This window comes from Dasypus novemcinctus, chromosome 10, assembly GCF_030445035.2.
Source record: "Dasypus novemcinctus isolate mDasNov1 chromosome 10, mDasNov1.1.hap2, whole genome shotgun sequence".
NCBI lineage: Eukaryota > Metazoa > Chordata > Mammalia > Cingulata > Dasypodidae > Dasypus > Dasypus novemcinctus.
The window spans coordinates 9,048,259-9,068,149 of NC_080682.1; the positions used below are offsets into that span (position 1 = coordinate 9,048,259).

A 19,891-nucleotide genomic window follows, 5' to 3' on the forward strand; every position below is an offset into this window, starting at 1 on the left:
GGCTGGAGAGGCTGAGTCTCAGAGGAAGACCCTGGCAAGGTCAAGGCTGACAAATGTAGGCGCTACTGGAGTTGGAAGTCTTTGGGTATATAAGGAGTAGGGCACTTAACAAAGTGACCTTCAGATCACAGCTTGAGACAGAAGCAGCTGGTGAAGGCCACCCAGTCCCTCCTGAACCCCACTTGGTGTGACCCTGATCACCATCTTACCCAGCCCACCGCCTTCATCTCCTACTGTGCTCATCTACCCTGACCTAGCCACTTCCTCTCCTCTCCCCCCAACCATTTCCAGATGGAAGAAAAAACTGCCAACCAAAATCAAAAATAGTGTTATTAATTCTGGTGTCTCCAAAGCACAAAAAAAAAAAAAAAAAAAAAAAGACAAAAAAAAACCACCCATCCCACCTTTCAGGGCCCAGGTCCAGGCCCAGGGGGCCCACCCTGCAGGCCCAGGGGCCAAGTGGGTCCTGTCCACAGGCTCCAAGAGGGACCAGCCCACGGGTTTAGCTCTTAGGGCCTGGCTGGGAGGCTGACGGCCTCAGTCTGGGGAGTCCAGGCCCTGGACTAGGGATGAAAGACCAGGGGTCAAGGTCAGAGGTCAGGGCCACTCCGTTCCAGTGCTCTGGCAGAGGCAGCCAGAGGTCAGGGTTCAGATGAGGGAGCTAACGCCACTCAGTTCTGTGGTCCAGCAGAGAGTGCCAGAGGCCAGAGGCCAGAGTCACTGAGTCCTGGGATGGGGTCCCCTGGGTGCCAGGTGCTCAGTACTGGTGCTCCAGCAGGGGCTGGGCGGCCAGGCTCTCGCGCTCCTCGGCGGGCGCAGGCCAGTCGCCCGGGACCCCAGGGGGCGTCCCACTCTCAGGGGCGCTGCTGTCCAAGCAGGAAGTGTCCTGGGCCGCTCTGGGGGGCGAGGCGTCGGTGCTGGCCTCCGGGGTGAGGCTGAGATCCAGGGGCACCTGAGGGGGAGCAAGAAGTTGGCGGGGAAGCAGATGCGAGCTGCCCGGGCCCCGACCCTCCCACAGGCCTCTTACCTGAGATTTGGGGGTGCCTCCTTTGGGGCTCCCTGAGGCTGGCTCCCCGTCAGATCCCCCCAGCCCTTTCCGACCCCCCAGGCTCCACTTCCCACTGGGTCCCTCACAACTGAGGAGACCAGGGCCAGGGAGCCGGGAGGGCCGGGGAGCCTCAGCGGGGGCAGGCGAGGCAGGGGGTGGTCCCGGGAGCCGAGGGGGCGGCCACTGCAGCAGAGGGGGAGGCCGCCCATCCCCAGAGCCGCTCAGGGAAGGCCGCGGCCCCCAACCGGGAGCTGGTGGGAGGGGCTGGTCGCCGCTGCCTGGGGGAGACAGATAAAGAGGGCAGAGGCCTTGGCTGGCATCCTCCTCAGCCACGCGCTCGGCCCAGCCGCGCCTGCTCACCTGCCGTGCTCTCCGGCGTGGGGTGTGCCAAGGGGGGGTTATTGCTGAGGGAGGTCAGGCCGCCGCCCCCGCCACAGTCAGAGTCATCCACGTTGCCACCACTATTGCAACCGGCACCACAACCCTTGCGGAGCCTGGGATGGGGAAGCAGAGGAGGCTGGAGGGGCCAGAGGCCTGGCGGGCGTAAGTCCCCAGGCCCGAGTCTCCGACGCCGCCGAGCCCCAGGGGCCTCAGCTCTAGGAGCTGCGGCTGCCGCCTGGCCGCGTGGGCCTTGCGTGATCACAGTCTGGCTACAGCCTGGGGCTGGGAGCTCAGTCCTGGCTCGGGCACTTCCCCCCTCGGAGACCTGGGCAGGAGTTGCTTAACCTCTCTGAGCCTCCGCTTCCTCCTCAGGGAGCGCGCCACCCTGCCCCCTCGCGAGGCCCTGTGGGCTGGGGCGACGGTCAGGGCTCACCTCTCCCAGCTGCGCAGGAGCCAGCGGGCAATGGCGCCCAGGCTGACGGGGCCGCCCCACAGCGCCCGCAGCTGGGGGTGGCTGCCGGCCAGCGAGGTGGTGAGGGGTGACACGTAGATGGGGTAGCCGAGCGGCTGGTCGCAGGAGGAGTTGATCATGTTGCGCAGGGCCTGCTTGGCGTTCTGGATGCTGCCGCGCTCGGGGTTGCGGTTGCGCAGGAACACCAGCTCCTGCTGCTGCCCGGCCCACAGGCCGCGCACACACTCCCGGTTCACCTGCGGGCGGCCACGGGCAAGCAGGTCAGGGGGACGGTGCCCGGGCCCGAGCCCGGGGCGGGGCAGGTGGGCCGAGCCTACCTTGATGACGCGGAAGCTGAGGTGACGCCGGTTGAGCATGATGATCTTGTACTCGTCAGAGGCGTCGTCCATGACGTGGCGCAGCGCCAGCAGCGAGGGTGTGTTGCTGAGGATGGCACTGCGCCAGGCCGGGTCGCCCTCGTGCGAGATGACCAGCCGCTCCTCATTGGCCGCGATGGCATCGTACAGGGCCGCCGGCTCCTCATACTCGTCTGGGGACGTGAAGTGGTCCTGGCGGGAAGGATGGGGGGGTCAGGGTCAGCAGCGCTGCCCAGGCGAGAGGGGCCCGCTGTCCACCCCGCTGGGCGTGCCTCTGCCCGACCTGGTGGAGCTTGAGTGCCATGCGGACCCCGGGTGCCACCACGCGGTGCAGCAGGTCCATGTCGGCAAAGACCCACTCGTCCCGCGGGGAGGTGATGCGGAAGTCCCCCTTGAACAGGGCGTGCAGGCCGTAGAGGAAGGGCTCCAGGCTGGGCAGAGGAGGGACAGGGCGGGGAGCCAGGTGGGGGAGGGGGAGGGCTTAAGAGCTCTGCCACCACGAGCACAGGCTGGGCCTCAGTTTCCCCATCTAGACAAGGTGGGCAGTCTCTGCCCGTGTCTCTCCCCGAGTAGTGAGAAGCGGGCCAGGCCACACCTGGGAGGCAACTTGCCCACTGGACGAGCGTTTCCAGGGGGTCCCTGAGGTCAAGGCTGGCAGTTCTTCGCAGAGGGGTGGGGTGGGGGAGCAGTGGGTCTGCTAGACCGGGGGGCACTCACCTAGCAGACATGCTGTGCGAGGCTGTCCCCAGGGCCCGGCGGCCCAGCACACACAGGCCGAAACACAGAGTGACCAGTGGCGAGTTCCAATCCTGCTCTACAGGCTGTGGCACAAGGACCCCCACCCCAGAGCCCGGGTCAGACCCGCGGCCGGGAACTGGACGTGGGAGCTGGGCCCAGGCAAGGGAGGCTCAGGATGAGAGGAGCCCATGGGAAAGGGCGAGGAGCAGAGGATCCGCCTCGGGCCCCAGGGCCCCGGCTGGGGGAGGGAGGGCAGCCCCAGGGTCCCGGTGGCCTGACCTGGCCCCGCCGGGAGGCACAGTACTGGATCCACTCGAGGTGCACCGCGCAGAAGGAGGGCAGCGAGAGGCCAGAAAGCCGAAGGTCGTAGTCCTCGTCCACGCTCAGGGAGAAGGTAGGGTCCGAGTCGGCGTAGCCGGGCGCCCGCACAGGCCGCAGGGCCGCCGCGATGCCCTCGTGGCTCAGCCACGCCTCCAGCTTTGGTGAGCGGCTCACGTAGTAGATGATACTCTGGGGGGGGAGGGAGGGAGGTGCCTCAGTGCCCCTCACAGGGCGGACTGCTCCTAGGGCCAGTGTGAGGGCCCAGCACACGCAGGCAGCACACGCCACAGTGCAGGGCCCTCCAGGGATGCTCCGTGAGGAGGCGCGCTTCCTCTCGGCTTCCTCGCCTCTCCCTGTCCTAGTGAGGAAGTCACCTGCCTGTGGGGCTGCCGGGAGCTGAAAGAGGACCAGGGAGGAAGGGGAACCGAGACGCAGGTGGGAGGGCAGGGGCAGGATGGCCGCGGGGCAGTGCCCAGCTCCTGTCAACCGCTCCAGCCTGGTCTTCTGGCCCAGAGGGCAAAGCTCTACAGGCTGGGCCTCACCACAGCCCCAGAGGCCCGGAAAAGCTTCAGGAGGCAGGGGAGCCGGCCAGACCCCAACTCGGTGCTTGGGGATCATGCGCTATCCCGGGGCAAGTGCAAGGCTCCTGAGCTGGCTGTTTGACAGGTCTCCCGAAGAGGACCTCAGTCTAATCCCCACAACCCCCACAACCCAGGCGCAGTGGGAGGGGCGGAGGGGAGCCCAGGCTGCCGGGGATCAGCCCCACCCCAGCGCTGCCCAGGCCCAGGGGCTCCCCTGCACCCCACCCCTCCATAAAGGGCTCCAAGCCTCCGCCTTGTGCAGCTCCCACGTGGCCTTCCCAACTTTGCCCCCCGCTCCGGGTCTTCAGGGCGCCCCCCAGGCCCCAGGGCTCCTCTACCCAGCTCGGATCCTGCCTGGCCTGCGAGGCAGCCTCAGCAGGGTTCACAGCTGCTTCCCCGGGGAGCGAGCAACCCGGCAGGAGCCAGGGCGCAACTTGGCCGCCTGGCCAGGTGCCGAGCACGCAGCAAGGAGCACATGCTGCCCATGGGTGGGGCTCGGGGCGGAAGCAGCATGACCTGGACCAGAGCACCTCTCCGGAGGGGTCAATGGCCCCTGGGTAATGGGGGGCAAGGCAGGTCCCTCCCCGCCACGGCCTCCTTGGTAAAAGTGAGGGGTGGGGGGACTCACCAACCCTCCCCAAGGAGTAGTCAGAAGGACGGAAGGATCTGTGACTCAGATGGAATGTCCAGTGGGGACGCAAGGACAGCTGGGGGAGGGAAGCACTGACCCAGAGAGAGCCAGGCAGGCTGGTGACGTCTGGAAGGCCGGCCTCTTCACCCGCCCCTCCTGGGAGCCCAAGGCAAGCCTTCTAGAGGGCGACACAGAGCCACACTGGGCTCCCCCAGCCAGAGTCACAGCAGGGCCGCTGTCTGCAGGTGGCGCCTTGGAGTCTAAAACTCCAGTGGCCTCCCCTTTGCTTAGGGTGAAACAGCCCCCAGTGAGGCCGAAGACGGCCCTCAGGGGGCCCGTGGTGGGTGAAGCCTCCCAGCAGGACCCCCGGCTGGCCAGCCGCACCTTGACGTAGTAGGTGATGAGGATCTTGCGGAGGTCGAAGACCTGCAGCATGGAGGCAGCGTTGTTGTCGCTAATGCTGTAGCCCTCCAGCACGTACTTGCTGGCCGTCACCTCCCAGGCCAGCCAGCGCTGTCCGAAGGCGGCATTGAAGGAGAGGACCCGCGGCAGGTGGCCTGGCTCGCAGCAGCAGCAGCCTTCGTCCTCCTCCACACCCTCCGTGATGGCCTCCACCTCGCGCTGCTGGCAGTAGGTGCCTGCAGGGGCAGCGGCACCCAGTCAGGGGCCACCAGGAGGTCCCCCCCTGCGCCCTCCCACCCGGGCCTGGGCATGGCCCCTGAGGCCGCCACGGAGGACTTCCTGCTCGGGGGTCCCAGACAGGAGAGCAGGGGGTAAGAGCAGGTGTTTCGGTCAGGTTGTCCGGGTTTGAACTTGGCTCTTGGGTTTGCAATGTGGGATCCTGGGGAAGTAACTTGACCTCTCAGAACCTCAGCTTCCTCATCTGCAAAGTGGGAGTTCTGCTACATACCAGGCTACGATGAGAATTAGATGAGATGACAAGGACAGGGACCTGACTTACTGACGGGCACACTCAAGTGCGCTGAGGAGTGAAAATGGCCTCGTTTCTACTGCTCAAGGCCACGAGCAGCGTTGCCTCATGGGCAAGCCTCAGGACCCGAGGCAGGCCCTGCCCAGGCAGGAAAAACCACGCCCCTGCTTCAGTGAGCTGAGGCTCTCACGGGGACAGCTCCCGCTCCCTCTGGCCCCTACACGCTTGCTCCCTTGAGCTAGAAACTCTTCCCTTTCCCCAAAGTTTCCCTCTTTTTAGAAGCCACTCCAAGCCCAGCTTCTCCTGAGGCGCCATGCCTTTCTGCGGCCAACAAGGTCCCCCGTGGTCCAGACCCCGCCCGCCTTAGCCTCGTCTCGCACCATGCTCCTTCTCCTGTTCTCTGCTGCAACATTTACCCAGAGTCCTGCTCTAGGCTTCCTTCCTGCCCCAGGGCCTTTGCACAAGCTCTTTCTTCTGCGGGCATATACTCTTCTCCCTCCTCTTACTCAGCCTCCAGCTCAACCATCAATTCCTCAAAGAAGTCTTGGTGGCCTCCCCTTGACCAGGTCAAATCTTCTCTCAGGGACTCCCAAAGTCCCAGGCACGACTCCTCTATGCCTAGTAATTTCACATTTTTCTGTGTAATCCGTGACTAACGTGAGTTTTTTCTGCTGGGCCCCAAGCTCCCTTCCTTGCTACCACTCTACCCTGTGCTCAGCACAGAGCTTGGCCAGAGCAAGTAGTCAGCAAACTGAAAAAAGGCTAATGACCAAAGGAATAAACGAGCCCCTTTCTCTTTACTCCAGCAACCACGGAAGGGAAGTCTCGGCCGTCATTTACAGAAGCAAAGATTCAAGCACGAAGAGGGAAGTGACTTGTTCAAGGTCACAGTACCCACAAACCCCCCCTGCACCCCTGGCCTTCTCTGAAGCTGACATCCAACATTTACGTCTTTCTGAGGACAAAGAACAGACTCACTCAGCAGGGGGCCTTGCGTGGCGCCCTGCCTAGGCCAAGCCTGAGACCACAGAGGGGGCCGGGGGAGCTGGCCTAAGAACCCAGGCCCAGGCCTTCACCAGCGCAACCCTACGTCAGAGCAGGGGTGGGCCTGGGCCAAGAGACACGCCCTACCCTCACCCCAGCGCTGTTCACACTGCCAAGGCCGGGCCCGGGAGGAAGAGCGCCCAGCCAAGGTCACCCAGCAAACCAGGGCAGCTCTGGCCTAGAGCTGAGCCCCTGCACACCGATGAGCACAGGGGCGCGGTCCGCCTGCCCACCCACGCTCGGCCCTGCGCTCACCCCGGAACTCAAGGCCACGCAGCTGGAAGGTGACGAGGCCGTTGCCAACCTCGATGAGGTGCACCAGGGCGTTGAGGTAGTCGGAGGCCAGCACGAAGCAGTCGCCTGGGCCGTAGTTGCCCCAGCGGCCCAGCGCCAGGTCCCCGCACAGCGTGTGCTGCAGCGAGCGCGTCAGGTGCTCGTAGAAGATGGAGTTGAGGTTGTTGTCGTCGGCGCCTGGGACCCGGAAGTCCCGGATGGATAGGTAAAGTAAGAAGCGGAGCTCCCGCCGGGGCGGGCCCCGCCCTCCAGCCCCAGCACTGGGTACGCACCAGGATTCCGGTCCAGCTGCGTGACCAGGCGGGTGTTGGAATGATCCACACGTTTAGTGCTGTTGAGAGAGAGCAGCGGGGCTCACCGGCCGGCAGGGGGCGGCTGCTGGCAACTCCAGGGACCAGCCGGGGCTTCCTCCCCGCCCCTGCCCTGCTCCGGCCTTCTCTGTGCCACGGGGCAGCTGCCAGGGCAGCCCATTACACTGAGGAGGAGGCTGAGGCTTGGGGGCGAGAGGGGACTCACCCCGGACCACACGGCCAGGGAGAAGGGAGCCCGGCCTCGCCCAGGTCTGGTGCCGCCCGCAGCCCCACTGTGCCTGAGCACCCTCCCCCCACACTGTGGGCCCCTTTCTGGGCCCCCTCCAACCTGGAGCCGCCTGTCTGGCACCACAGCCCTGCCTTCCTCAGGAGGTCGCACGGGCACTGGAGACTCACTTGTAGTCCCGCTCCCAGAACTTGAGGGGCCGCGCGTAGGACATGAGGAAGACGGCGCTGCCCAGCAGGGGGTTGAGCGGCGTGGAGAAGAGCGCCGAGAGCAGGGCCTGGACGAACAGCATGGCCGAGTCTGGGCCCGAGTCAAGGAGGCAGCAGCACGCAGGACCCTTCGGCCTCCCCTGCCCCCAGCCCGGGCCGCAGCCCCCCCCACCCCGGCCCTGACAGCTGCCAGCAGGCTGGATACGTGGCACGGCGAAGGGCTGGGCGAAAGCGTGGAAAGCCGAGCCCCAGGTGATCTGCCAGGGTGCGATGTAGGTCAGCACGAAGCGCAGCTTGTACAGCAGGTCCCACAGCTGACGGGGCCGGGGGGGACAGGGGGAAGAGACAAGACGCACGGTCATTTACGAAGGCGGGGTCCGCGAAGCCCCTGGACACCTGCCCCCGCCCTGGGCCTTGGGGACAAGATGCAGGCGCTGACCCCATGTAAAGCCCTGCTCCCGGGCCACCCCACTGGCTGCCCATGGCGGGGGCAAGCTCAAGATCATGCCCAGCCCTCCTTCTCTGGGCCTGGCTCAAGGCACCTCATTCCATCAGCAACCCCAGACTGAGTAACACTCTACGTGGGTCCTGCCCATATAAGCCTCACCATGACCCTGTCCCCATTTCACAGACAAAAAAATTAGGGTCCTGAGACAGTAGATTGTGCAATCCAGTCAGCAGCCAGGCTGGGCCTCAACTCTGGTATTCAAAGTCAAGAGACAGACACCAGTCCTGCCCTTGGGGGCACAGCCTGGGTGCCCGCCTCCCAGCCAGGCCAAAGAGCAAGAGCAGAATGCCCACGTGGGGGAGGAAAAGGTGCAGGCCTGCGCTGGGGTCCTCCATCAGGGCACACCTCCAGCATGGGACAGGTCCTCCGCCCAAAGCAACCCCCCAAGCCCTGAGCAGGGAGCCCCGCAAGCTGGAGGGGCGGTCTACAAGCTCCAGGCCAGAGGGGCTTCCAGGTGGAGCTCGTAGCTGGTATCCATAGCTGAGGCCTGGCAGAGGTTGGGTCCAGAGAACAAGGACAAGTACTGACTATTATACCCACTTATGAAGGGCGGGTTCAAGTGCAATGGTTGGACAGAGCTGTACTCAAATCCTGGCTGGCCGCCGAGTCCCTGGAGGACCTTAGGCGGTCACTTAACCTCTTTAAGCCTCAGCTTCTGCCCAAGGAGAGGATGGAGGTAACCCGTTCCTCGAGGACCTGCTGTGGAGGCCGCTGGCAGGACCGCTACAGAGCAGCTGCGGCCAGGGCTGCAGGTGCCCGGGGAAGGTTCCCCCACCACGGGCGAGGCGCGAGATGTTCTGCTCCCATCCCACAGCCCACAGCCTGGGCCGCAGCCACCAGTTCACCTTGCTGCAGAGCAGGGACATGAGAAAGTAGTCGAGCAGAAAGCCCTGGGAGAGGCGTGGATAGTCAAAATGGAAGAGCAGGACGGTGAAGGCCAAGGTCAGGTACTGCTGGGGTGGGCAGCAGAAGGCCGAGCGCAGCAGCTTCAGCCCAGCCACAGTCATCAGCAGCGCCCGGCAGCTGTGGGTGAAGGGCAGGTGTTAGGAGCCCGGCGGGTGTGAGGGCCCCACCCATCACCTGTGCTGGCCTGAGAACAACCCCAGGCCTCAGCTCCCCCAGGCTGGCCCCCACTCTTCCAGGAAGTGACCTTTAGTCTCTGCCCCTACCCCAACCTGAAGGAAGGGGCGGGCGCCACATTTGTGGTCAAGAAAGCATTACTTCAATAAAAAATATCAGGAGCCTGAGCTCCTACTTTAGCAACCTCAGATAGGTCTCAACCCTTCCTGGGGCCTCAGTTTCCCCAGGAATCAAATGGAAAGGGAAATGGACAGTGGGGGGCAAGGGGTTCTTACTAGAGGCAGAACTTGTCTGGGTGGCTGACGACAGCGTGGGCATCCACTGTCAGGGCGTTGAGCACCACAGCAGGGTAGATGAGATACTTCTCCACGCACTGCAGGCCAGCATAGAGCTTCTCAAACCACATCACCTGGGCAGCACCTGCCAGGAGAAGGCGGGACTGTCGGCCAGCACCTGGCCCCCTGCACACCCCTCCCTGGGGCCACAAAGACCCACCAAGATGGGCTGCTCTCGGGAGGGAGCCTAGGAGGGTGGGCAAAGCATAGGATGTGATTTTCCAGGTCCCTGGAGACTCTGAGGGTCTCGGCAGCTCAAGTGGGGGTGAGGGCGCCACAGATCCATCAGCTTCTGGTACTTTTCAAGCAGGCTCATGGCAGATGCTTTGCCCCATTTTGCTCTCTACAGAGAGACTGCCGGAGAACTCTCCAACACCTGTGAGGCACCAGGCAGGGCCACATCCGGGGTGCACCAGAGCCACACGGAGCTGTTTCGAAGGGGGCTGTTGCCATTTGGTTCCAGTGACCACTGCTACCATGTGGGGAGGCTGGCCCGGCGGGGCAAAATCTCCGAATTGTTAAGAAAGCCGAGGAGCATGGACGTTCACGTGACAAATCCAGAGGTTTTAAGTGTACGCGCAAACACTTAACTACCACCCTGCCGAAACAGAAATGTGTACCAGGCATATCTGGTCCTCGGGGGGCCAAGCTTGCAAGTGTGGACATGAGGTCCCTTTAGGGTCCAGGAAGTCACCTTTTTCTATCTCCACAGAGACAAAAAGGAGAGCAGGAAAGGGGCACAGCAGGCAGATGAGGGCAAAGCAAGGGCTGCATACGGACAGAGAGGGCAGGACAGGCACCGTGGGCAAAGGGCAGCAAAGGGGCGGCAGATGCACAGTGGGGCCAGGGCCAGAGCAGGCACAGTGGCATGGAGAGAGGGCGACCCCTGCTGGCACCCCTGAGCCGAGAGGCCCACAGCTCCCATCAGCCTGTGGGTGGGTCTCAGCTGGGCTTCAGCCTCAACTGCCACCCAGGTTTAGAGGGGAGGTGGGTCCCCACCCAGGGGATGGGGGCAGGAGGTTTGGAGGGGAGGAGGGCCCGCTGCCGGGGTCGGGCACTCACCGCGCACTTCGTACTGGCTGTACTCCAGGGGTTTCAGCACGGGCTGTGAGAGGCAGAACCAGGGCAGCTGCTTGCGGAGTTGGGGCAGCAGGTAGTGGGTGAAGAAGCCCACGGCGCCGGCCAGCGCGTACAGCACGAAGCCCAGCACCGACTGCAAGAGGGAGGCGGGAGGCTCAGCCCCGGGGGACAGGCCGGAGCCGCGGGGCTGCACGCCAGCCAGGGCGGCCCAGGGCCTGCAGGAGGGCAGGCTCCTGCAGAGGCCGTGGGGCGGGGTGGCCTGTACCCCACAAACCTTCAAGGCGATGAAGACGGTGCTGGCGCTGATGGCAAAGGTGAGCACGGCGATGACCAGGCACATCACCAGGTCAGAGTGGAGGACCTCACGCTGTGGGGCCAGGAGCACCAGCTTGGGGGCCGCGCCTCGCGGCTGGCCGCACCCCCCAGAACCCCACCACCGCCAACTGGAACCCCACACGGCCGCGCCCTCACCACCGACTGGCGCATCTTGTCTGGCAGTGGGTCCGGAGGCTCTGCCCGGGCTGTCTCCAGGCTCCTCTCCTCCAGCTCGGGGAAGAGTTTGCTCCGGATCAGAGACCTGGGGGCGAGGACAGTCACAGGGCCAGCCGCAGGGAGGCCCCTCCTCCCGTGGGCTGCAGGGGGCAGAGGCCCGGCTCAGGGGCCCTGGGCCAGTGCACAGGCCCCCAGGCCCACAGGCACTGGCAGCACCCACCAGAGCACTGTGGGGTCGCTGCTCTGCCGGCTCAGGTGGTAGGACAGCGCCACCAGGAGGCCACAGAAAACAGAGAAGAGGACAGGAACATGCTGCTCCGGCCAAGGAGTCTGGGGAGAAAGCCATGGTGGTCAAGAGGGGAGGGGAAAAGCCGCTGCAGAGCCCCAACAACTCCCGCTGGTCCCACAGGCGCCCCCACCCCAGGCCACCCCTACCTTGAGGGCTCCGAGGCAGAAGCCGTAGAGCAGGGCAGCAGCCAGGAGGCTGCGGCAGAGGCTGAAGACTGCAGTGAGCGGGCTGGTGGCGGCTGTGCGGAGGGAGAGGACAGGTGAAGCTCGACTCCTGTGCCCACCTGGAGAATCCCCTGGCCCTTCTGCCCCCTCCCCTCCCAGAGCTGCTTCCCTGGGATGCCATCCCCAGCCCACTGCTCTCTGTTTCTCCAAGCACCAAGAAGCCTTCAGAGCTTCTAGAAGTCTCAGGTTTAAGCCACTCGCCTGGGGGAGAGGAAAGGAGGACCAGGCTCTGGCTATAGGACAGGCTGAAGCCGCAGACCCAATCGGTGGGCCCCAAGTGGGCGCGATACCTGTGCCCCCAAAGCCGTGCATATCCACCTGCTCCAGCAGGTACATGAGGCAAGTGTTGACCTGGGGCAGGAGACCCAGGAGGAAGACGAACGGGAAACACAAAGTGAACACTGGAGCGAGGGGAGACGAAGGTCGGGTCAGCCTTGGCCCTCTCCTTGGCCCGCCCTCGGGGGCCACCCAGCCCTGCACCAGCCTCACCCGTGGCCACGTCGCGGGCACAGAAGAAGAAGGAGGCGGAAAAGAGCGTGAGGCCGTAGAGGGAGACGGGTGGGAAGGGCTGGGTTGAGCCCAGGGTGTCCAGCAGCCAGATGAGCAGGCAGCAGATGCAGAAGTAGACGGGCCGGCTGTACGCAATCACCCAGTTGTGGCCCTGGGGAGCGGGCCTGTGAGGAGGCAGATCTCCCTGCCGACCGTCCCACCCCCCATGCACACCCTGGGGCCCTAGAGACCCCAAACCTGGCAGGGCTCCTCCCCGGGGCCCACGCCCAGGCCTCTGGTTCGGGGGCGCCCGCTGTACTCACGTGCATGGGAGATGCCGCATCAGGCTGGACGCTCTGCAAGAGACAGGGGCCACGCTGGCCAGGAGCCCCAGAGCCACGGCGGCCAGGAGCACTGGGCAGTTACGAGTGACCAGCTGGTCCCCAATTTATGCTGGGCTCTGCTTTCTCAGCTACTAGGTGGGTGCTTGACTGCAGAGAACCTTAGACATCTTAGCTGCTTTCTAGCTCACACTTCCCAAAACTGGGGTCATGGCAAAGAGGGCATCTGGCAAAAGGGGGGTGTTGGGGGGAAGAGGGGGCCAGGGCTGACCTTCAGCAGAGAATACTGGCAGGAGGCGATGACCAGGCAGAACTGGAAGACCCAGATGTCAGCAAAGAAGCCCTTCAGCAGCAGCAGGTAGCCCAGGAAGGCGACGAGACTGCTCAGCCCCACACCAAAGACGTTCTCCACCACGCCCCGCGTCCTGTGGAGGCAGTCGAGTCAGGGGCACGAGGGGGGACAGGGTTTGGGGGAGACTCCTGCCACGGAGGTCATCCCCAGCACTGCCCAAGCCAGCCTCTCAGCCTCTAAATATCTAAGCCTGTGGTCTCTGGGGCAAGGCCAGGTGGCACATGGCCCGCTGCCACCCAGCATTCCAATCTTGCCCCCTCTAGACATGGTGGACTCCTGGGACACGCCCACCTCCAGCTCCTTCCCGCCAGTAACCACGCGTGGCTGCGCTGGGCACGCCGCACGGCCAGTGCCTGCCGAACACCAGGCCACGGGACCGGCACACTCGAGACAGACAGGCAGCCAGCACACGGGTTCCAGGCCAGGCCAGGCCCTCCGCACTAGAGGACAAAGGCCACGTGACTTCCTTAGGCCTCAGGTCCCCCTCTGAGAAGAGGGAAGGGTGAAATGATGGCTCTGCGAGCTTTCCACATCCACTGACAACTGACCACCGCAGGGCTCCGTTTCGCGAGTAAGCATCAGCCCGAGTAGGCGCTGCTTGTTTTGAGGCTGCGCTTTGGGGGAGAGGTTCCTGGAACATCCCCTATGGAGTCAATCCTTCGTACCCCACAGGAACCTAAGGAAACCCCGCTGCAGACTCCAGCCCTCGAGGCACCTCAGTGCCTGTCCAACAGGTGCTGAGAGTCCTAACAGGCAGGCCCGGGGACTTCGGGGCTGGGCCGGGCAGGGTGGCCGCTCACCGGTCCAGCAGGGCCAGAAGGGCGAGCCGCTCGTAGCGCACAGAGGTCCAGCGGCCAGGAAGGAGCCAGTACTTGTAGCTGTGCTGGGCACGGGGCGGCGCCTCCTCCATCAGCGTCTGCTCCTGGGATTCGTGCAGGGAGTCCTGGTCCAGCAGGTCAAACTGCAGTCCCCACAGCCGCGGCTGTCAGCCCTGCCGCCCCCACACCGCTGTCGCCGCCACCCCTCCCGGAGCACACGGGATAGCTGGCAGTTCTGCAGAGAGCCCTCGCCCGCCACCCGGTGGCCCCGTGGCCTGCCCTGATCCTGTCACAGGGTTTGCTCCTTTCTCCAGGTCCTGGGGGCACATGTCTGTCTCCCCCATCCAGGCCAAATTCCCTGCTTCTTCCTGGGCCCAGGGAAATCCTCCAAGACCCAGTGCAGACGCTAACTCATTTCCAGAAGGGTCAGTCACCGTCACCCTGACCGCCCCACCCTGGAGCACCGGCACACCTGGGCCCGGGGACAGGCCTGGGTGCCAACGTCCAGCCGTGAGGCCCTGGCAAGCTACTTAACCTCTCTGGGCTTCCTGCTTCCTCCGTTCAACTGATATTTACAGGGCAGCCACGGGCGGCCTGTCCTGGGCTCAGGATACAATGGAGAGGTGGGGTCCCGGCCCTGCCCTCTGGAAGTGGCTGTCAGTGGGGTAGCAAGGACAACCTGTCCACCGCACATGACAGCTGAGGACGGGTGAATGAGAAAGGGAAACGTGAGGGCTGCTCCATGTCAGACATGTGGGCGTGCCTTTTGTGACTATTGTTTACACCGTAAGCCTGCTCTATGCATTCTCAAGTCTTCTCTCCTCACCAAGCTGCCCACATAAGCTATTTCCAAGTCAGAGTACTTTCGGCAGGGAACGGGGGCACCGTTAACGACTGCGCTGCGATAATACGGTGTAAGCGGGGCATACCCCAAGCGACCCTGTCTGTAAAGGGCCCCACGTAAAGGGAACGGCACGCGGTCATCGCAGTAAACTGACTGCTGCTACCCAGGTATCACGGCTAACACCGTGTTCCCGTGTTAACCAAGAACGCAGTGCAGACACATCTGTTGCGTAAACACTCTGTGAGCCCTCAGACTCGGGGCGCCCATCAAAGGGCAGGGCGGCCTGCAGCCCTCCACGCAGAACAGCCCCCCCCCCACCCTGCACCCTACTCCTCACCTCCGGGACCTCCAGGGGCACCCGGCGCACCTGCATGCCCTGCAGGACCACAGGCCTGGGCTGCAGCAGGTTCAGGCCGCCCGTGGCCTCGGGGACATCAGCTGAGTGGAAACTGGAGGAATGTGAGTGGCGGTCCCTGTGGGCACGGCAGCCATGAGGGAAGGACCACAGACAGGCCCCGGGCTGAGGCTGAGGCCAGGCAAGTGGGTTCAAGGGGGCTGTGGCAGGCGCCCAGGAGGAGCAGAGGGGTTGGGGGGAAGCAGGTGGCTGGGTATCTTCCTCCCACCAGCCCTGGGAAGTGTCATGGAGCCAGGGACCCACAGGATCCCTGTGGACCTGCCTTTCACTGCTCCCAACCCTTTCCCCCACTTGAGGCTCTGGGCTGCTGCTGCCCCAAGCCACCTAAGGAAGAGATAGAACAACAGCTTGGGGTGCTCCCCAGAAATGCCACCTGCCCACAGCTGCCCAGGACTCACCAGGCTCCGTTGGCTGCCTGCTCCCCCTGCTGCCCTACGGGGTTCTCGTAGCCGCCTCCAGCCAGGCCAAAGGTGTAGGAACGCCGCACACCTGAGGCAGGAGGAGCGGGAGATGATGCAGCCCATCAGGGACAGGGGTGCCGAGGCCCGATCAGCAGAGACACCTCAGCTACAGGTAACGGGGAGCTCTGTGTTCAGTGTTCCCAGCCTACAGCTCAACCCCAGGGACCAGGAGCTGGAGAGGAGGGGCCCTGCAGACCAGGCCGCTGAGGGCCTGGGTGCTGGTTCCACCGGGTGCTCAGCAGGTCGTTCTGAGCACAGGGACCCGCCCAGCTGGGCCTGGACGCCATGGACACCTGCACCTCAGAAACCACAGGGATGCCAGTGAGCGGCACAGGCCAACCGCTCACCATGGGGTCCGGCAAGGAGCCAGCGCTCAACCAGGCGAGCACCTGCTGGGGGGAGGGTGCTCCCACTGCCACGGGCCGGCCACGGGACTCACCGCTTTCATCATAGAAATAGTGCACAGCGCCCTCCGAGGTGTCGTCAAAGGTGCAGGCCTCGTGCACGTTGGCGCCAGCGCGGGTGAGCAGCAGCGAGGAGGCGAAGTGCAGGGCGGAGGGCAGCGTCAGCGCCCGTGAGTGGGAGGCAGCCCGGCCTCGCGGCGCCTCCTGCAGGCTGCTGGAGAGGGGGCAGGCCAGGGTCAGCGCTGCCCGGGGGGCGGGCTCCCATCACCCCACTGGCAGGCAGCCGGCCGGGGGCTCACCTGGGGGGTGAGCCCATGACGGAGGCTGGCGGGGTGGGGTTGCTGCCAGCGTTGTGGCGCCTCCGGATCGCCTGGGTCCGCCTGACGCTGCTCGAGCGGTCCCGCCTGCCGGTGTTCTCAGCTGCTGCCCAGAGAGAGGCCCCGGGCATGAGGGGCGGAGGCCGGGACAGAGCCGGGGCTGGGGGTGCCCTGCCTCAGCTAAGGTCAGGCCTGGACCAACCATGCCCTGGCTCTGGGGCCCAGTCAGGACACGCAACCATCCTGTGCCTCAGTTTCCTCATTTGGTAAAATGGAGGACACCTCACCTGCCCTGGGGCTGGAAAGACCAGGGTGGCTGCTGAGAGGCCCTAAAGGGCAGAGGCCCCGTGTGTCAACGGCAGAACCTCAGTCTCCCCATCACCGTAGCCCTGCTTATTTGAAGGGGGTTGGGAGACAATATCACTCAACCACTGAGTCCACACCCATCTGCTGCCCGAGACAGGGGCTGCTCCAACTGTGGCCAGGTCCACTCCAGCCTGCCCTTTGCCCACACCCAAGCCCCTAGCACATCTCACCCTGACCCCAGGAGCCAGCACTTACCTCCCCCCACAGCACCTTCCTCCTGCAGCTCCCCCCGCCAGCCAGGCTGGTTGGCAGCAAGACCCCTGCGGGCCTCGGAGGGCAGCACAGCGGGCTCCCCGGCAGCCAGCTCCACCCCCGCCTGGGCCTCCAGCTCGGCCTTGGAGCCAGCCAGGGGGGCCCTAAGGACATCTCCCCCCGCCCCGTCCATGCTCAGCACACGGGCGTGCGTTTTGGCGCTAGCAGTACTGGGAGTCCGCTGGGTCCCATAGGGCCGCTTGGGGGGCACAGCAGCCCCGTCCTCAGCCCCGTGGGGGGCCCGCCGCTTCCGGCCCCCGCCTGCTGCACCCCGGGAGCTCTCAGGGGAATAGCAGGAAGTGGAAGAGGAGCTGTCAGTACTGTAGCGGCGCTGAGATCGGAGGCTGGAGGCTGGGCTCAGCTCGCTGCCCTCGCTGGTGTCTTCGTCCTCAAAGAAGCCCCCGCCCTCCAGCAAGGGCCGTCGAGGGGCACGGCCAGGTGGAGAGTGTCTCCGCAAGGGCGGCCGCCGTTTGCCAGGCCGCAGCAGGGCCAAGTCCTTGGGCCGCACAACCAGGAGCGGCTCAGCGGGGCCCGGTGGCGTCCCTGCTCCAACAACTGTGTCAAAGGAGCGCAGGGTGTCATCGGAGGGGACGCCGGCATCCGGCGAGGCAGGCAGCTCGGCCTCGGAGGGCGGGTCTGTGTCGCTGCCCTCGGGGGCCTGCCCGCCGGGGGGGCTGTCCAGGTGAGTGGAGTTGGTCTTCTCACTCTTGAAGCTGCTCAGCGTCTCCCTGTCAGTCCCGCTGAAGCAGGAATCCGAGGAGCCCGCTTTCTGGGGCGGGGGTTCACCCGAGCCCCGCCGCTCCAGGGGCTGATAGCCGCCGGCCCCCCGGCGTTGCTCCCTTCGACTGCTGGTCCTCACCAGGGCCCGGTCAGGCCGTGTCAGGGTCAGGAAGCTTTTGCTCAGCTCCTGGCTGAGGCTCCCCTTCAGCAAGGGGCTCATGGGGGTGTCGGCCACACTGCTCCCACTCCAGGGGGTTCCATCTCCAGCCAGGGGAGAACGCTCGGAAGAGTCTGTGCTGGGAAGGGAAGGGTCTGGGGCAGCCCCTGGGGGCGTCTGGGGAAGGTCTCCAACTGTCAGAAGAAAAGAAGACAAAGGATGAGAGCTGGGTAGTCTGGCCGAGGGGAACTGATGGCCTCTGCTCTCCCTAATAGTCCAGGCAGAGCAGGGAGCTGAAGAAACCCCAGTCAGAACAAGCAGGGGAGGCCCAGAATGCAGTAGAGGTGACTCAAAGAAAAGCCAGCGCATCTTCCTCCCAGCCCCCGCCACCTCGCGCCTGCTCACTCAGTTTTTCCTGCGAGCTCAGCTTCAGCATCTCCCGATCGGCCGCGGTCACGATCACATTGTTGCTGCCCTGCTCCCGCACCAGCTCCTTGATGTCTGCAACCACAGCCCTGTCAGCAGGGCCCTGGGGCCGCCACAGGCCGCCCCTGCTCCACGCTACCACCCTCCAGCCGAGAGGCCACCGCTCACCTCTCAGGGGCCCAGAGTCTTCCATCCGGGGCAGCAACTCCTGAGCAAACAGAGGCAAGCATGAGAAAAGAAACAGGGCAAGAAGCAGGATGACGACATCTCCACAGTGGGAAGCGGCTCCCAGGTGAGGAGAAGAACAAACCTGGTACTTGGGGCGGGACTGGACCACTCACCGAGACCTGGTTGAAGCCAAATACAGAATGCTGGGAGCTGCACCGTACAGGGGGTGTGGAACTCACTTTCCGAAACACTGTCATCTCCACTCCAGGATCCCTGGCGGAGAAGAGCAACGGCTGTAAGCTAACTTCCCTTCTTTTGCTATCTGCCTGACGGTTCCCAGAGCTCCTACCTTCTCAAAGGCCCCTGCACAATCCCAGGATTGCCCAGAAAACAACTGTCCAGACTGCTCACAGAGCCAATGTTCCCTAAGCCCCTCCGTCTTCCAATGCTAAAGTCCGGGTACTCAAAACCTCAATCCCCAACACAGCCCCTGCCCCACTCACCTGGGTGGATTGCCATCCCCCTGGGCAGGCTCTTCCTCCGCCTCCCCCATGGTAGAGTTGCGCTTCTCCACAATCTCGCCCTGATCAAACATGGCATGCAGGCGATAGTTCACAGTCTTGATGGTAGCAAAGATGACAGCCACCACGAGGCAATACACGCCAGCCACCATCAGGCTGGGAGGCAGGACCTGACAGAATACGGTAAGTCAAGTCCCTACTCACATGGTCTCCATCCCCAGCCACCACCGTCCTGGCTTAGAATCACAAATTCACCCCCTCCCCCACCCCCATGCAACTAGTCCAAAAGCCCTGCTGGGTGCTCTGTCTTCTGGAGAGATTAAGAGATGGATTTGAGGTCACCCAGCCCAAGAAATGAAGAGTTTGGCCTCTCCTTCATATACCCCAAACTCTGCAGCGACTCCTCTCCCCAAACCCCAGCACCCAAGACAAAGCTCTGAACCTCTGGCAGGCGGCTGCCCCCATGACATCCTGCCCTCCCTCTCCCCAGTAGGAGCTCCAGGTGGCAGCGACATCTCACCATGTACAGCAAGAAGGGAAAGGTGAGCAGGAAAATCCAGACATAGAGATGGAAGCAGTTGGAGAAGGTGCTCTGGTGCGGGTCGAAGAACCAACCACCGGTGAGCGAAGCCCACACTCCCTGGCGCAGGATCTGCAACACCTGCGACCCCATGGCTCCGCCGCTGCTGCGCGCGCCCCCCCTCCCGGGACCCTCATGGGGGCGGCCCCCGGCCCATGCCCCGCTTGGCGCCGGAGGGCCCCGGGGCCCGGCCTCGCGCTCACGCCATGGCCTCCCCCCACGGGGTCGGGAGGTCGGTGGGGCGGAGCTGAGGGCAGGGGGCGGGGCCCGATGGGGCAGTCAGCGGCTGGAGGCCGGGGCGCGGAGGTGGGGCCGCATCAGGGGCGGGGTCCGGGCCCCTATCCCCGGTTCAGAACTGCTCCAAAGGACCGAGCCGGCAGGCAGGCGCGGAGCACGGGCCGGGCACCCGCTGGCGGCATCCAGAGGTGGGCGTGGAGTGGCTGCTCCCAGGACACAGGCGACAGCTCCCTCGGCTCCGACTCGGGGAGAGTCCCGGGACCCTGAGGTCCACTTCCGGGGTCACAGGTCACTCGACACGGGCTCCGCGCTCGCCCCGCTGCTCCCGGTGCCGGCCCAAGGGGAGGCCGGAAGGAGCAGCGAGCCGCCAGCCTGCAGTGGCGCATGCGCCCAACCAGCCCGGTTGAGACCCGGAAAAGGAAAAGCTGACGGCGTGATTGCGCAAGCGCGGGGAGCTAGTAGAACGAGCAAC

The 19,891-nt window shown here is 64.6% G+C and overlaps 1 protein-coding gene across 4 annotated transcripts; it reads right to left on the bottom strand.

Moving 5' to 3' along the window:
* Positions 1-312: 312 nt before the first annotated feature.
* PCNX3 (pecanex 3) lies at positions 313-19,494 on the bottom strand. Of its 4 annotated transcripts, none has more exons than XM_058305180.2 (35): positions 19,123-19,494; positions 18,585-18,772; positions 18,255-18,354; positions 18,082-18,121; positions 17,893-17,988; positions 16,554-17,681; positions 15,975-16,095; positions 15,711-15,889; positions 15,209-15,299; positions 14,733-14,868; positions 13,534-13,694; positions 12,653-12,806; positions 12,364-12,396; positions 12,041-12,212; positions 11,842-11,952; positions 11,474-11,565; positions 11,259-11,368; positions 11,018-11,123; positions 10,821-10,913; positions 10,529-10,679; positions 9,407-9,551; positions 8,897-9,074; positions 7,749-7,857; positions 7,505-7,634; positions 7,070-7,128; positions 6,759-6,974; positions 4,913-5,166; positions 3,275-3,505; positions 2,975-3,078; positions 2,541-2,688; positions 2,219-2,449; positions 1,863-2,137; positions 1,409-1,542; positions 1,028-1,326; positions 313-952 (listed from the first exon to the last, which is right to left on the bottom strand). In XM_058305180.2, exons 1-35 carry the CDS (start codon positions 19,273-19,275, stop codon positions 758-760), a joined length of 6,123 nt encoding a protein of 2,040 aa, XP_058161163.1. In that variant the 5' UTR covers positions 19,276-19,494; the 3' UTR covers positions 313-757. The 4 variants fall into 4 exon arrangements, with proteins under 4 accessions (XP_058161163.1, XP_058161164.1, XP_058161165.1 ...); XM_058305181.2 differs by having other exon boundaries at positions 15,711-15,886; positions 15,975-16,098; XM_058305182.2 differs by having other exon boundaries at positions 13,534-13,655; positions 15,975-16,098.
* Between the last annotated feature and the right edge of the window lie 397 nt (positions 19,495-19,891).